The sequence below is a fragment of the Hemitrygon akajei genome, chromosome 4 (assembly GCF_048418815.1).
Source record: "Hemitrygon akajei chromosome 4, sHemAka1.3, whole genome shotgun sequence".
NCBI lineage: Eukaryota > Metazoa > Chordata > Chondrichthyes > Myliobatiformes > Dasyatidae > Hemitrygon > Hemitrygon akajei.
In genome coordinates, this window is record NC_133127.1 from 94,172,993 (window position 1) to 94,190,874 (window position 17,882).

General features: G+C 41.7%; 1 protein-coding gene across 1 annotated transcript in view; it reads left to right on the forward strand.

The window, feature by feature from the left end:
• Positions 1–17,135, forward strand: part of cpz (carboxypeptidase Z) — a 75,169-nt gene extending 58,034 nt beyond the window's left edge. The window contains exons 8-12 of the mRNA XM_073043072.1: positions 9,956–10,111; positions 10,201–10,336; positions 11,424–11,563; positions 13,981–14,080; positions 14,856–17,135. Coding sequence (XP_072899173.1) covers positions 9,956–10,111; positions 10,201–10,336; positions 11,424–11,563; positions 13,981–14,080; positions 14,856–15,202 — 879 coding nt within the window. The 3' untranslated portion in view covers positions 15,203–17,135. The remainder of the gene's footprint in view (positions 1–9,955; positions 10,112–10,200; positions 10,337–11,423; positions 11,564–13,980; positions 14,081–14,855) is intronic.
• The last annotated feature ends 747 nt before the right edge of the window (positions 17,136–17,882 follow it).

Sequence of the window (17,882 nt, forward strand, 5' to 3'; positions counted from 1 at the left end):
GCTGCAGGACTCCGCCGACTGCCGTGTCGGAAGCATCGACTGTGAGTGCCGTGGGTACATCGACTCTCGGGTGCACTAGGAGGGCCGCCTTTGCCAGCGCCCCCTTGGCCTGCGCGAACGCCTCCGTGGACTCCACGTCCCATATCATTTCTTTGGCCTTGCCGACCATCAGGTTGAACAAGGGTCTCATGATGTGTGTTGCCGCCGGCACGAACCGATGATAAAAGTTGACCATCCCTACGAACTCCTGCAGGCCCTTGACCGTGCTGGGCTTGGGGAACTGGCGGATGGCCTGGACCTTGTCTGGTAGGGGAACTGCGCCATGTCGGTTGACTCTGTGGCCCAAGAAGTCGATCTCCGTCAGCCCGAACTGGCACTTCGCCGGATTGATTGATTGCCAGTCTGTGGTCGCTCAGGTGTTGGCAGAGCCAGCACAGATGTGCCACATGCTCTTGGTGCCGTCACGTACCCCATGACCTGGTTAAAGAACCAGCAGAAATGGAAAACACTTTGGAGTCTGGTATCGCTCTAAACTAATGGTGTTTATTAGTAACTAAGCAATACAGTAATATAAATGCAAATATATCAAACAGGTTAGCAATGATATATATGTGTGTGTGTGTAGAAATAGGAACAAAACTAGGTTCTTTCAAACCTAGGGGTAAACGGGTACAGTCTTACGATATGATGAAGAGAGTTCAGTTCAGTTCGTGGTATGTAGTTGAATAATGTTGGGGAGAGAGAGAGAGAGAGGTGAGAGGTGAGCTGTTGCCGTCGATCTTCCCGTGTCTTCCGAAATCCTGTAGTGGTCACCGACTATGACCATAGCATGTACGACCATTCTTCAGTGGTGGAATTATCACCCAGGCGAGGGTGGACACACAAATAATTCCCCGCCAGGCGCACCTTTTCACACTGTGAGTGCACAAAGTTTGTTCAGTGTCCGACACTGTGTGTGTCTCATGGTGTGTCTGTCTGTGGCCCAGCGGATCTGCTTTTTATCTCCACATGTTAGACACCAGCTGTCCATCAACCTGCTGCACCCACCGCTTTTTGCAGACTCTCTGCAAGCAGGCAAGTGACCGCAGAGAAAGGTAAACAATCAGCAGAGGAAACATAACATCATTCTTTCAAGTAGTTTCTGTCTCTCTCTCTCTCTCTCTCATTGCGCTGGACGCCTCCCTCTCTCTCTCAATAGCAGCACAGTTCTTAGGGTCTCTTCTGGACCCCTTTCCAAAACTAGGGTGACCCCCTAACACCCCCCTCCTTTTAAGAAATTTTTATGAAGGAAACATTTCAGGTTAAATGTGTATTACAGAGTTTAAAACAATATATAAGGAATCATCAGATAACAGAGTAAAACGGTACAATTTCAAACTTAACATCTAGATAAACAATCAGCTATAATGTCAGTTCCTTTGACATGACTAATCTCTGGGTCATATTCTTGCAATATCAGACTCCAATTCAACAACCTTCTGTTCTTATTTTTCATATTAGCCAGAATTACTAATGGATTATGATCTGTGTAAACTATGAGTGGCTTCTGGGCAGGACAAATATAAACTTTGAAATGTTGCAAAGCCAGAATAAGTGATAGTAACTCTTTTTCCACAGTGGAATAGTTTTTCTGGTGCACATTAAATTTCTTGGAGAAGTAAGCCACTGGGTGCTCAATGTCAACCGTAATAATACTGCTCCAGCAGCCTTGTCACTAGCGTCTGTTGCTATGGAGAATGGTTTTGAAAAGTCAGGTACCCTGAGTACGGGATGATGACACAGCATAGTTTTTAGTCGTTTAAACGCCTCCTGGCAAAGGTCAGTCCATACAAATCTCTCATTCTTCCCCAGGAGCCTTTGTAAGGGGGAGAGTGATATCTGCAAAGTTTTTACAGAACTTTTGGTAGCACCCCACCATTCCTAAAAACCTTCTCAAAGCTTTCTTGTCAGTCGGAATGGGAACCTCAGCAATAGCCTGTACTTTGGCTTGTACAGGAGCCAGCTGCCCTTGACCTACTACGTACCCCAGATACGTGACAGTAGCGTGGCTGAACTCACTTTTAGTGAGGTTCACTGTTAGATTGGCCTCAGACAGCCGTTTGAACAGTTTTTCCACAGCCACAATGTGCTCTTCCCACGTCACTCCAGACCACTAAATCATCGATATAAGCCCCTGTGTTTTCTAAACCTCTAATTACCAAGTCAATCATCCTTTGAAATGTCCCGGGAGCATTTATCATTCCGAAAGGTAAAACATTATATTCATACAACCCTGAGTGTGTGACAAATGCTGAGATTTCTCGCGCCCTTTCAGTCAAAGGAACACTCCAATATCCTTTCAGCAAGTCAATTTTTGTAAGGTACTTAGCCGTCCCCACTTTATCAATGCAATCATCTACTCTCGGGATAGGATAAGCATCTGTCTTTGTGATGCCATTGACTTTCCTGTACAGAATCTCATGCTCCCATCCGACATAGGGACAATCACGCACAGTGACGCCCAGTCTGAAGTGGTTGGCCTAATTATGCCAGTTGTTAGAATGTACTCAATTTCTTTTCCAACCAACTTGCTTTTCTCCAAGCTCATTCTGTTTAATGGGATCAGCTTTATCTACAATTACATCATGCAGCGCAGCTGTCCATGACCTTAGAATGTCAGGGAATAAACCTTTATACTTGTTAATTAAGCTCTTCAGTTGTTTTTGCTGCTTTGACTGTAAATGTTGTATCTTCCCATCAATATTTTTCAAAACATCAGACTTTCGGCGTCTTGTGAAAACTGCAGGGAGTTCATTAAAATGATCTGGTATTTCAATTCCAGACATTACAATCTCCTCCGTTGTCATAACAGTACTCACTGGTGCGGGACTGGGGTCATGATAACACTTGATCATATTCACATTCTGATCTGACCATTGCTCTCTGAGTAAGGTCAAAGGTGACACAATATGCTTAGCTCTCAACTCTTTAACTATCCCCTGGAATGTTTTCAAAGTAGAGTTATTACCCTGGTCAGATTAGATTTTGTTGGATAGACCTACCAGTGTGGAAAATTTGATAAGTGCTTTTACCACAGTCTTGGCCTTGATGTTCCAGAGGGGCACCATTCCATGGAACCTAGACGCAGCACACATGATGGTTAACAGATACTCAGAGCCAACTGCAGTCTTTGGCAATGGGCCCACACAATCCACTATGACCCTGGAAAATGGTTCACCAAAAATAGGTATCAGCCTAAGTGGTACTGCTAGTATCACCTGTTAGGTTTTCCTGCACCCTGACAGGCATGGCAAGTCCTGCACAAGTTCACAACATCCTCCCTTAAATTAGGCCAGTAGAATTCCTTCACAATTCCATTTACTGTCTTTCCCACGTCAAAGTGTCCACCTAAAGACATACTATGAGCCACATTTAAAATCTCAGCCCTGTAAACTTTCGGGACCACCACTTGATGTTCAGTTGCCCAATCCTCACTTGTAGGCACAGTAGGTGATCTCCACTTCCTCAGTAACACCCCGTCCTTAATACCCTACTGACTCTCTTTGAACCTCCTCTTCTGTGAGAGCTGTCTCCTTTAATGCAGCAATATCAGAATCTTGACTTTGTTCTGCTATTAATCCATCCCTAACCAAGGACAACCTTTTCTCATCCTTCTTCCTCTCCTCAGCTTTACTTCCCAAATCCTGATGTAGCATGAAAGGTAGAAAAGTCTCTGCCAAACTTCCATAAATTAAACCACTGTCTTTGCTAACTGCGTCAATATCTGTCCGTGGGTCGGCAGCCACAAGCTTGCTTGTTAGCTGTTCTGCTGACTTAATTTCACCCTGGTTAGGTGCCAATTTAATATTTACCAAACTCAATACCATCATTAAGCTTGTGAAGACCATGTTTACATTTTGAAAGTTCCCAATCCATCAATTCTGTTTTTCTGACCCTTACTTCGATTCTTCTCCCTAGTAATGCAGACAGGTGGCTTCTCAGAACCACAACAATCTTTTTCCCCTACATTGTAATCATGAACAACAGCTTCATAACCTTGGAGTGGTTTACTTCCAACTTCTAAAACAGAACTTAACAAGTTGACACATTCTTCAATAGTCCATTGTCCTGCAAGCAGGGTCAAAGGTCGTGAAACCAGCCCAAACTTAACAAGTTCTTTATTTAAAAATCCAGAAACAGCCCCTTTCTCACTATTGTCCTTAAAATTCACATCACCAGCTTTCAACTCATCACCAACTTTTAGAACACTGTCTAACACAAATGACTGAGAATCCTCAATTTCCACTGGCACCAAGATTAACCCTTTATTCATTGAACCAAGTCCATCTGACATAAAAAAAAACTGCATTCCTTTTTGACCAAGTGAGACACCTCAGACCTTAACTGAGTTTTAACACAAGATTCAACACCCTGGAAATTCACAGGAGCTTCAACAACCTGAACACAGGCAAACAGGACAGCTGCCTCTTCTAGGCTTTCAATACCAGTCCCAGTTTCAAATTCCAGGTTCCCCTGATCCTCCCAGCTACTCTGTGGGCAACTCCTATCTGGAGTAAACTCAACCTTGTGGGTTAAAACAACTTTGTCTGCTAACCCAGCAGACTCCCGCAAGGTAGTGGCATCTGTTTCATCTGGGAATGCCCTTACATCATCGGGAACACATTTCTTAAATTCTTCAATTACAACTAGCTCTTTCAAGCTATAAAAATCACCAGGGTCCCACACTGGACCTCCCAGCTGCCACATCTCCCTCTCAAACTATCTCTGTCTTTCTGCTTCTTCTCTCTGTTTCTTTGCTTCTTCAGCCTCCAGCTGGTTTACTCGTAACTCAAACTCCCTTTGCTTCTCCTCAGCCTCAAGCCTTAATCTTTACATCTGAAACTGGGTCTCAACCCCGATAGGTTTACTTTCAGGAAACAACTCCAACTCCTCTACTTGAAACACCCCCTCAGATACAAAATAATCGGCTATGACCCTCTACATCTGTGACATCCTCATTGTCAATTTCACCTTAGTAAGTTTCAACTTCTTTGCAATACTCAACAGCTCCCCTTTTCTGGCATCCTCTAATGCCTCAGAGGTTGGCTCCTCCAGAAATTTATCAACATCCATTTTTGCTGTTTTTCCACACAACCAAATCAAATAAGGGAATTTCCCCAATCAATTCAAACAAGCTGTCCACACGATTTTGTTCATAATCCCGGATGAGCCCCCAATTCTGTTACGTAACCCATGACCGGATTAAAGAACAAGCAGAAGTGGAAAATACTTCGGACTCTGGTATTACTATAAACTCATAGTTTTTATTAGTAACTAAGCAATACAGTAATATAAATGCAAATATTTTGAACAGGTTAGCAATGATATATATACGGAAATAGGAACAAAACTAGACTCTTTCAATCCTAGGGGTAAATGGGTACAGTCTTATGATATGATGAAGAGAGTTCAGTTCAGTTCGTGGTATGTAGTTGAGTAACGTTGGAGAGAGAGAGGGAGGTGAGAGGTGAGCTGTTGCCGTCGAATGTTGGATATCTTCCGAAATCCAGTTGTGGTCACTGACTATGACCATAGCACATATGACTGTTCTTCAGTGGTGGAATTATCATCCAGGCAAGGGTGGACACACAAATAATTCCCCACCGGTCGCACCTTTTCTCACTGTGAGCCACTGATCAATTTCCCGGAATCGATCCTCCAAAACCCCACCTTCATGTGGATGCACAAAGCTTGTTTAGTGTCTGACACTGTGTATGTCTCATGGTGTGTATGTCTGTGGCCCAGCGGATCTGCTTTTTATCTCCACATGTTGGACACCAACTGTCTATCAGCCTGCTCCACCCACCACTTTCTGCAGATTCTCTACAAGCAGGCAAGTGACCTTGGAGAAAGGTTAACAATCAACAGAGGAACCATAGCATCATTCTTTCGAGCAGTTTCTGTCTCTCTCTCATTGCACTGGACGCCTCCCTCTCTCTCTCTTAATAGCAGCACAGTTCATAGGGTCTCTTCTGGACCCCTTTCCCAAACTAGGGTGACCCCTAACAGTGCAAACTGCTGGCCACCAGGATATCGTCCAAGTAAATGAAAACAAAATCCAGTCCCACCGAGTCCATGAGGCTTTGGAAAGTTTGGGCTGCATTCTTGAGACCGAAAGGCATCCTCAGGAATTCGAACAAGCCGAACGGGGTGATGAGAGCTGTCTTGGGCACGTCGTCGGGGTGCACTGGGATCAGATGGTATCCTCTGACCAGATCGATTTTCAAGAAGATGGTTGCTCTGTGCAGGTTCGCCGTGAAGTCCTGGATGTGGGGTACTGGGTATCTGTCAGCGGTTGTGGCATCGTTGAGCCTTCTGTAGTCTCCGCAGGGCCTCCATCCTCCTGCGGCTGTGGGCACCATGTGCAGCGGGAATGCCCACGGGCTGTTTGAGCGGCGTACGATTCCCACCTCTTCCATCTTACGGAACTCCTCCTTGGCGAGGTGGAGCTTGTCGGGTGGGAGCCTGCAAGCTCGGGCGTTCAGCGGCGGTCCTTGCGTGGGGATGTGGTGCTGCACGCCGTGCTTGGGGTCGGCCGTGGAGAACTGCGTGGTGACTATGGAGGGGAATTCAGGCAACACCCTGGCAAATTTGTTACCCGAGAGGGTCACGGAATCCAGGTGGAGGGCTGGTAGCTTGGCTTCTCCGAGCTGGAAAGTCTGGAACATCTCAGCGTGGACCAAACGCCGGCCTTTTAGGAGGCAGTTGGCTCATAGGAAATCTGCCCCTAGTAGTGGCTGTGACACCACTGCCAACGTGAAAGTCCAAGTGAAACGGCTGGACCCGAAATGCAGTGAGATAGTATGTCCGAATACTGGTGCAATTTGCAGCTATGAGTTCGGGGCCTGGGACCACGTTACGAGTGTCCATGTTCGAGGGGGGGTGGGGAGTACGCTGACTTCGGCCCCAGTGTCTACCAGGAAGCACTGTCCAGAGTGTCGGTCCCAGAGGTACAGGAGGCTGTCTCGGTGGCCAGCCATCTTAGCCATTAGTGACAGCTGGCCCTGGTGTTTCCCGGAAAAGCACATGGTGGATGGCAGCAGCGCAAGACTGAGCCCCATCTTTGGTGATAGAAACACCATTGTTCCGAACTTTCGTCTTTCTCCCCTGTGGGTCTCAACAGCTTCGGTTGCGGGGCCTGGGCTTTGGGGCGTGCAATTGTGGCTAGGCCAATGGAGACTGCTCCATGTTGCTTGCTCTGCCAAAGGACGTCTGCTTTAGCCGTGACCCTGTGTGGGTCGCTGAAATCCTCACTCGCGAGGAGGAGGCGAATGTCCTCTGACATTTGCTTGAGGAACAACTGTTCAAATATAAGGCACGGCTTATGGCCGTCCATGAGCGCCAGCATATCGTTCATGAGCTCGGATGGCGTGCGGTCGCCCAGGCCGTCCATGTGTAGGAGCCGCACAGCCTGTTCACGGTGGGAGAGTCCGAAGGTACGGATCAGGAGCGCCTTAAGCTTAGTGTACCTGTCCTTTGTTGGTGGCTGGCATAGGAAGCCGATGATCCAGCCTGCCATCTCCTGGTCGAGCATGCTGACCACGTAGTAGTACCGTGTGGCATCAGCTGTAATGTCTCTGATATTGAACTGGGCCTCAACCTGCTCGAACCAAACGTGGGGCTGAGTGGCCCAGAAAGTCGGGAGCTTCAGAGCGACCACGCTGTGCGAGTTGCTCGAACTCATGGCTGGTCGCTGAGTCGCCAGCTCCAGATGCCATCTAGAATGTCGGGGTCACCAATGTCGTCACGTGTAACATGCTACTAAAGAAACACACAGAGGCAGAGAGATCTGAACTCAGAATGCCCTTACTGATTCAAAATTGCATGCTTAAATCTCCCCTCCCGTGGGCCTCTGTGACCCACGGGGCGAACATGACCTCAGACTGTCCCCGGAAGTTCCGTCCCGAGCAGGTACTTCCAAACACACTACCGCGAGTCTGCCCGCGGCTCCCTATGGCAGTTCGAGTCCCGCGTATGCGGGCTGCCACAGTGTTATCATTTTGTGTGATCTGTCCTGGGCGCAGCACCTAAGTACAATTACAAAGAAAGAACAGCAGTGTCTCCATGTCCTTAGAAGTTTGTGAAGCAACATAGTATGACACCTAAAACTTTGACAAACTTCTACAGATGTGTAGTAGAGAGTAATATGACTGGCTGCATCACAGCCTGGTATGGAAACACCAATGCTGTTGAACAGCAAATCCTACAGAAAGTAGTGGATACGGCCCAATCCATCATTGAATAAAGCCTTCCCCACCACTGAGCACATCTATTCAGCATGCAGTCGCAGGAAAACAACAACAATCATTGAGGACCCCACCATCCAGGCCATGCTCTCTTCTGACTGCTGCCCTCAGGAAGTAGGTACAGGAGCCTCAGGACCCACACCATCAAGTTCAGGAACAGTTATTACCCCTCAAACATCAGGCTCTGGAACCAGAGGGGATAACTTCACTCAACTTTACTGAAATGTTCCCACAACCTATCAACTTAATTTCAAGGACTTTTCATCTCACTTTCATGATATTTATTGCTTATGTATTTATTATTATCATATGTACTGTATTTATATCTTGAATTTGCACAGTTTGCTGCATTTTCCACATTGGTTGTTTGTCCATCCTGTTGGCTGAGGATTTCTATTGTTCCTTGGATTTACCATTTATACCCACAACAACTCGAATCTCAGTGTTATATATGGTGACATATACATATGTACTTTGATAACAAATTTACTTTGAACTTTGAAGTGTCACCTGGAAGACTGGTTCAAAAAGTTAGAGCCATGGCAAATTAGATCCAAACTTGGCCTGATGAGAGGGAGGGTTGTTAGTGAGGTGCACCATAGTGAATGATGGTGGGACTCTTCCTATTAGGAACATGTATGAACAACATAGGTGTCAATGTGGAAAGTATGGTTAGTAAGTTTGTAGGTAGCAAAAATGTTGGTGTTGAGATAGTGAGAAAGATAATCTAAGACTTTTGAAAGATATTGATCCAATGTTAACAGCAAACGTAAATGGAATTTTATTCTGATAAGTACAAAGTAATCTTAGGAGGTCCACTAAGTACGTCATACACAGTGATTAGTAAAGCCTTAGGGAGCATTAAGAGGAAACTTGATGTGCAAGTCCAAAGATTCCAGTAGGTGGCAGCATAGACAAACAGAATGGCAAAATAGATGCGTGGGATGCTCACCTTTATCAGCAGGGCACTGAACATAAGAGCAATGAGGTTCTGCTCAGGCTTTACAAAAAATATTGTTGATGCCATATCGGGATATTTTACAGAGTTTTGGTTTCTACGGCCTGGAGAGTTTCTGATTGCTGTGGAAAGGATGTAGAGTTTGTATCTTGGGATGGAGTTTCTCAGTTATAAGGAGAGGCTGGGCTTGTTTTCTTTCGAGCAGGCAAGGCTGAGGGGACACCTGATGGAGACTTTCGAAACTATGAAGATCAGAGATGAGGAAGACAATGGTAAACTTTTCCCCATAGCAGAGGATTAGGTAAAGCAAATGCAATACGAAGCTTACAGGGGATGCAAGGAATATTTTTTTCACTTAGAGAGTGGTTAAAATTTGGAATGACAGGATTAAAGAGGCAAGTTGTGTCACAACATTTAAGAGGCATCTAGATCAGTACTATAACTATAGAAGTTTAAAGACAAAGTGTTAATTAAACGTGATTAGTATAGATGGTTACTTGGTGGTTGGCATGTGCTTAATGGACCGAAGAGCCTCTGTACTGTATGACTCTGTGACTTGAAGATCCAAGCCTATGCCACTTCCTCCAGGCTGGCAGTTATTTTCTTTCCAATAGGTGCAGTTATGACCATTTATGAATAATATTAATGGAAATGAAAAAACATGTTTAAATTTTGCATTAAGCCTGATTTTATTCCTTTGTAATGTGTATAGGTAGCACCTGAAACACGAGCAGTGTTAACGTGGATGAAGAAAGTACCTTTTGTTCTGTCAGCAAGCTTGCATGGCGGTGATTTAGTGGCTAGTTATCCTTTCGATATGTCAAGACTTCCAGAAGACAAGTATTCTTCACCCACTCCAGATGATCAGGTGCATTATTTACCACATTTGAGCTGTTCTTTGATGATAACTAAATTGATTTAATCTATTCATTATTATCTTAAAATTTATGATTTCAGATGTTCAAGTTGTTGGCAAAGGCCTATGCAGATTCGCATCCTGTTATGTCAGATACGTCAAAAGATAGATGTGGAGGGAACTTTGCTGAAGAAGGAGGCATTATAAATGGAGCACAGTGGTACAGTTTTGCTGGAGGTAGAACAGTTCCATAAGCCTTTGTATAAAACAGAATGAGAAAGGTTTATCGCATTCCATTATGAATTAATAACTTAGACAGTAAGTTATATTAGCACAATTACTGTTTAGATTTTAAGATTAGAATTTTATTGTATCACAGTTTTATCTGCTCCAGTAATAACACACTTATTTTCTGCTTTCAATTTAGGTAGCTGTTTCGTTCCATTTTCAATTAAAATGAAAATATGTTAAAATAAGTTAACTCATATATTGAGCCTTCGCCTGAACTTGGGAGAGAAAACAACTGAAAGCATTTGGTTTCTTCCTTTCCTAGTTCTGACAAATGCCCTTCAACCTAAAAAAAAACCTCTGTTTCTCTTTCCTGACTTGTTGAAGGCTTCAGCATTTTCTGTTTTTATTTCAGATTTTGAATATCTGCAGCTAGTTATTTTTCTGCCTTAGTCATTTCTCCAGGGGAATAAAGAACACAGTGTCCATCTAGAGGCTGAGTGAATATGATCTCTACTACATAATAACTCCAAAAGAAATGCAGTGAGCAGTACAATCATTCTACCCGGCTACTTTTTGACCTCAGAAAAACCTTTGACTATCATGAAAAGCAAAGTACAGTATTTTTCTCAGATGCTTAATAAAGCAGAAGTTCAGTGGAAGGTGTTCACCATCCCAAATTAATAGTGAAAGAACAGTTAAAATGGAACAGCTCCCTTTCCAGTGTATCTGTGATTTTAAAACAGTACCAATAAGGAATTATTGCTAATACCCCATCAGATTTAGCTGTTGGGAGGTCACCGCAGTCAAAGAAGGCAAGTTACAAAACCCTTCTTTGGTGACGAATGCTAAACGAAGTACGCCTGAAGCTCTACCACTCTGGACTCCCCAAACTTCAACAATTAGATGATCAAAATACTTGTCCTACTGAACTTAACCCTCAGCTTCTGTCATCTGAATTCACACCTAATTAATCTGTAAAACATTTGTTCTTGGGTAGCCACGCTGTAAATGTTATAGGACTCTTAGAAAATGATGCAACTTCTGTGTATGATAATGAGTCTTTAAAGCAGTCATATTAACTTTACAATTTCAGGGATGCAGGATTTTAGCTACCTGCACACAAACTGTTTTGAGATTACACTGGAGCTCAGCTGTGAGAAGTTCCCTGCTGATGAGGATCTCCCTACAGCGTGGAATGAAAACAAGGAAGCCCTCTTGACCTACATGGAAATGGTACTTTTTTATAGTTTAATTAGAGGATACTGCAAAGATACTGAGGGATTATTTGCCAAAAGTTTAGCATTGTATCAAAACTAAACAATCATTTTTATTTGCTTTTAATCTTGACCTGTGTTATTTGTGAGTTATTTTTAAATATTATTTTTCATTATTAACTTACTTGTAATAATATCCTATAAGCTCTGCTTGTCTATCTTCTCTTTATTTCTAGCCATGGTGAAATAATGGGTATGAGAAGGAAGTCTGTTAGCAATGGCTTTTCATATTGCTTTGTGGAAAGATTCTAGGGTAACAGATCTGAGGTTTTATAATATTCATTGAGCAGCACTAGCAAAGGAGTAGAATTGTCTTTGATAATTTAGAAAGATCATCAAGTTGTCAGTTTAATAAACACTTCAATTTGGAAATTCCATGAATTTTCCTTTCAATTTACAAAATAAATGTATTGGGAGAGAGATACATACCGAAACTGATTATAGTGAAGTGTATTAGTTAACAAAAACAAAAGAAAAGAAAGCTACAGGAGGAGTAAGTGCCAAGGTGTTATTGGATATATCCAGAGATCCTGAATGAAATACTAGAGACTCTAGATATTACTCGTTCGGTAGAATGCCGCGATTGTAGCAGGCATAGTAATCATCCTGATCCTGCCAATAAGGTTAATGGAGCCTACCCAAAGACAATTATGGATTGTGTGCTGCTTGAGTTAGACTGGGTTTCTGCCCTTCTAATACAAAACTTGATTCCAAGTCTTCATTGCTACACTGATAACCATCCTTCCATCATAAGGTCAGAAGTGGAAATGTTCACTGATTGACTGTGGTCAATTCTGTTGCAAGCCCTCAGAAAATGCATATATCCATGCCTGTAAGCAACAAGACCTAGATAATAGTTGGGCATATGCTGTTGAGCAAACGTTAACATTGTGCTCCTAAAGTACCAGCCAATAACCTCTTCCAATAACAGGGAGTATAATCACCTCCCTTTTACATTCAATGGCAACTTATTAATACATTCCCCAGTATCAATAATGTCAGGATTTCTATTGATTATCAGCTGAACTAGCCATATAAACTCAGTGGTTACTAGAGAAGATCAGAGGTGAAATATTCTTCAGCTAGTGATTTACTCCTGGCACCCCAAATCTTTAACACTATATTCAATGCAAAAGTCAAAAGCGTGGTGGAATACCCATCACTTGCTTGGATAATTAATATCTCATCCACCACCCTACCCACTTACTTACTTCAGTACTGTCATACTGCAATATTTATCAAACTTTAATTTTTTAATTTTTATTTTGAGATCCATCTTGGTAGCATACTCTTCATGGCTCATCAGGCCCACACTGTCCAATTACACTATGTGATCAATTAGCCTACTAACCCATGCATCTTTGGAATGTAGAAGGAAACCGGAGCACCTGGAGGAAACCCACAAGGTCACGGAGGGAAGTACAAATTCCTTACAGGCAGAAGCAGAATTGAACCAGTGTTGTAATAGTGTTACACTATTGTGCTGTCCACTCTGACAACACCTCTGAAACCCCTGACCATTATCACCAAGATGGGCAGGATAACTGGAGGGAGCAGTTCTCCCTCCATGCCACTGATCATCTTAACTCGAAAATCCATCACCAATCCTTCTGTTATTGATTCTAAATCCTGGAATACCATACCTAACAGCACTGTGGCAGAACTTCAGTGGTTCAAATAGATTATTACCAGCCAAGAAAGGGCACGTAGAAATGGCCTTACCAGCAACACCAAAACCCGAACACAAAGAATAACAATGCACTTCTGCCAGAGATCTGCGCCAAACTCATTAATGCTTGAAGTTTGACCAAAATTCTAATTTAGGCTCAGTCAGATATGTTGTTGAGAAAGTGAAACATCAGCTACAGCAGCCAACACAAAATGACCGTGCCGCAAGTTGAAATCGAAAGACACTCATATGTATAAATTCAATTTAAATGGAACTGAAGGTTCTGCAGTGGTCCACTGTTGTACAAAACTGGAGTGTAAGCTATGGCCTGGTTTTCCAACATCCATATCTCAGTCATGTTGTGTGGGTATTGTTATGTATTTAATATTTCAATAATATTTGAGGAATCTTTATATATATTGGTTGATTAAGCATTCTTGTCAGTTTAAATAATTAATTATGAGTCATATGTAAAAATAATGTTAATTACCTTTGAAATCACGCTACCACATGACACGTGCACACCTTGCTTAAAGTAGAAGACCTGCAAGCCCAGACTCCGGCGTTTTCTTTGAATTAGTTTACCATTTCGAAGTTACAAAGCATAACAGGTGCCCATTTATAACTTGACCACATGGACTTCCCGACACATGAGAATTATTCTTACTGAGAAAAAACTAATTTGCAGTACTTTGTTGGTCTTGCAGGTGCACCGAGGAATAAAAGGACTTGTAATGGACGAGAGAGGAAGGAGAATTAAAGGAGCACGCATCAAAGTTAGAGGGATCCGTCATGACATCCTTTCAGGTAGAAATGGAAACAAATTGTTGGGGAAGTGTTTCCATTGGTTTGCATTGACTTTGATATTGAAAAATACCACTCAGGTGCCCACACTTGCTTCTAACACAGAAAATGTATAAATTATTTTTTGTAGGACTGTGTTACCAGCTTATTAGTCAATAAATCCTACATCTAAGATGTTAATGCCCTGCATTCTGGTAAGATCTTGTGTGTGGTTATTTGATCACTTGTGTAAGTCAAGTCACAGCCACAAGATGGATAAGAAAAACATTGGCAACAGTGGAGCCTCAACCCTAGTCTCTGATTCAAATTCAAAAACTTTGAATACTGTGAAACATCATCTGAATGATTAAGCATAAAATATAATTTTAAAAAATTATTGAACACTTTTAAAGCAAATGTATGTAATTCAAAAAAAAGAAGCACTTTAGATTTGTCTGTCTCTACTAAGAGCTTTTCATTCAAATGATCGGGCCTTCTACATCTGCTCCCTGGTGTAGCCTGGCTGAGCTCAGAGGCAATGACAACAGGGGATCCCAGCAAGATGCTGCTCCAGCATTTCAGTCCTTGGGAAGAATATCAGAGCACAGATTGGAACCTTTGGAAGAGCCCACCAGTGAGCTCACAATCCCCAATAAATACCAGCAGTTTGATGTGAAATTGCAGCATTTTCCAGGAAATTTTAGCCCAATGTAAATACAATGTGGAGAATTTTCTCTTCAGTACTTCTAAATATTCACTTGCATTATTCACATAAACGTGTTTTTCCTTTTGTTTGCAGTTGCCAATGGAGAGTACTGGAGACTGCTCCCTCCAGGCACATACTATGTAAGTGCGTATGCTCAAGGACACACACGGGTTTTGAAGAAAGTATATTTACCTGCCAAGATGGAAGGGGCTGGTCGTGTAGACTTTGTTCTGCGTCGCCTGCAGCCCTATATTGAAAGTGAACATTTGGAGGAGGATATGGATGAAATGGACTTGTTAGATCATCTTGAGAGGACTGAGAGGAGACATGAAGATGAAGATGATGAATATTCAAATTCACGTGGAGGAAAGCCTTGGTGGTGGTCCTTCTTTGCTTCTTTGGGACAGAATTCACCAGACTGGCTTTTAAGAAACATGTAACTTCTGATGTGGGTATTATATTAAATGGAGGTTGCACTAGCAAGTTTGTATTAATAAATACATCAGTGATTTCTACTTCAGTAAAACAAATTTAATCCCCATATGATCTGGGAAACAAAATATGTTTTGCAAACATCTTTCATTAATCATTTAATTCTGAGAAGTCAAATGTAATTCAGTGTTCCTAACATAAGAGGGCATCTGTGATCACAGTATTATGTAATAAACGCAAACTAGTGCATTGTGAATCATAATGTCCAATGTATGCTTGCAAATTGTAGAACATGTTGTCTCTATCAAATGAAAGGGTTTTGGGAGATATTTCATTTAGAATTTTTTATTAAAAGATATTTCTCTCAAAATATTTAACTTATATTACTTTCTTATTAATATAATAAGATAAAGGATGGCATAAATAGCCATAATCACCTTGTTCTGCTTGAGTAACTTCCAACATAATACAACATAGTTCTTACCAGCTTTGACTAAAGGTAGAGTTTCCAAAAGAATGAATTGCAGTAGGAAGAGAAACTGATTAAATCACCCAAAAATAGATGTAGAAATAGTGTTACAACTTAGTATAAGCAATAATTTTTGTAACCATGTAAAAACAATAAAAAAGCTTAGTCAATATAATGGAACATTAAGAGACAGTAAAACTGGCTGTATGAAACTATCGATGTTACTCCAGAAACCGCATTACTTTAAGCTTTGCAAGGCTAACAACCATCTTAGTAACATTGCTTTCTTATTTTGAATAGCTTTAATTACAAAGTGTTTATTGACAAATCTTTAATTATTTAAAATAAAACTGAATGGAAGCATTGGAGGATTTTAACTAATTGTTTTCTTTAAGTGATCAATATTCTTAAAAAATAGTTCCCATTAATGCAACATTGTTTGATGAGTCTCATGCCTCATGCTTGTCCCTACTCCTGTTGGATTGTTGTCACTGCAATAACTCTTCTTGGACCCGTTCAGGTTGCGGGAAGCTCAGCAGGCCATGAGCGGCAATTAGGCTTCAAGTCGCAAATCCTGAGGTGATGTCCCAAACTAGACAAAAATTTTGATTGTTCAAAGTGAAACTGAACAGAAACATTTGAGGATCCTAACTAATTGTTTCCTTTAAATTATCAATATCACCCCCCATTAATGCATCATTGATGATTGTACAATAGCTCATGCAATCCAAGGCCTTTTCGATAGTTTTTAAAGGCTTTGATTATCAGTGGCATTTAAAACAGTTAAAGTAGATTTAAATAATTAACATTTTAAAAAAAGAAATAATATTTATTAAAAAGCAATTCAAATTATGTAAATTGATATAACACATTAATCTTAATTAAAATTAGAGGGAAATAATCACTTATTACATTTGCCTTTGCCATCTAAGTGGCGAAACCCTATTTATATCACAGCTGCTTATGACAAGCTGAGGGGCCAGAAATGCAGAGCCCCAAGCTTTGCCTATGTGCTGCTTCCAGCTGCAAAGGAGTAAGTGAGATGCTCCATCATGTGACCCTTAGCACATTCCATACTGTGATGCTGAAATGTGCAGGTGCATTACTTGGACTGAACTAACATAGTCAATGAAGCTAGCTGATGATTCCACATAACTCTGCATGCTGAAGAGGACACATTGCAAACTATGTTAAGTCAATACATTACTTTCAATTAAAACACTTTATTACTATGGAAAACTTGTTGAACACTTGATAATTCAGGAGAATTTAAGCCACAAAATTCCCAAGTATCATCTCTGATAAGCATGTCTGATCAACTTTTACAAATATAGTGAATCTCATCCACTAAGAAGCCATTGTTCCTTGTTTGTCTACAAAACTTACACTGTGGCTTTGCTGCATTATATTGAGAAAAAAATCTGAACTGATTTCTAAATGAAGTTAATAGGAATAAACATATCATTCTGAAAGTCTGGATACTTTACTTTCCCTTAAAATTTCTTTACTGTAAAACTGGAAGATGGAAGGGGATGGAGCCTCAATCAATGATATTTCAGTAGGCTATGGCAGGCTGTCTCAAGTAGCTTGGGGATTTGAGGGCAGACTACATCAGCAGTGCTAGGTTGGGCAGGTAGATACGTGGCACTACTACTAAATCAGTTGTTGACTGAAGAATGAACAGGTTCATATCCTAAATGGGATATCAGGTGTCTCCGCATGAAGACAAGACCATGGTCCTGGAATAGCAGGACCATGGCATTTGTACGAATCTGTGAAAGATAGGATGATAAGAAAGATAAGAAAGTATAGGAGCACTGCAATGAGTCAGGGAGACCTGTAAGACCAAACAGTGACACTGTTCTGATTCTCACGCTAACAGCCTGCAGAAGATGTTGAAGTCGGTACTGGAGGCTGCATCACTGTACACAGTTCAGCTGAATGAATCAAAATAACTCGCAGGACAAAAAGTTTACCATGTTCTGAGTAAACTTTGTTAAATTATACTGACCTTTTTCCTTACTGCTTAATAAACATAGAAGTAGAATTATGCCATTCAGTCCATTGAGTCAACTCCACTTTTTCAACCCCATTCTCACACCTTCTCCCTTTAACTCTTAACTGCCTTACTAATCAAAAAGCTGTCAATCTGTGTATTAAATATGATAAAGATGACTTCCACAGCCATTTGGGCAATGAATTTCACAGATTCGCCATCC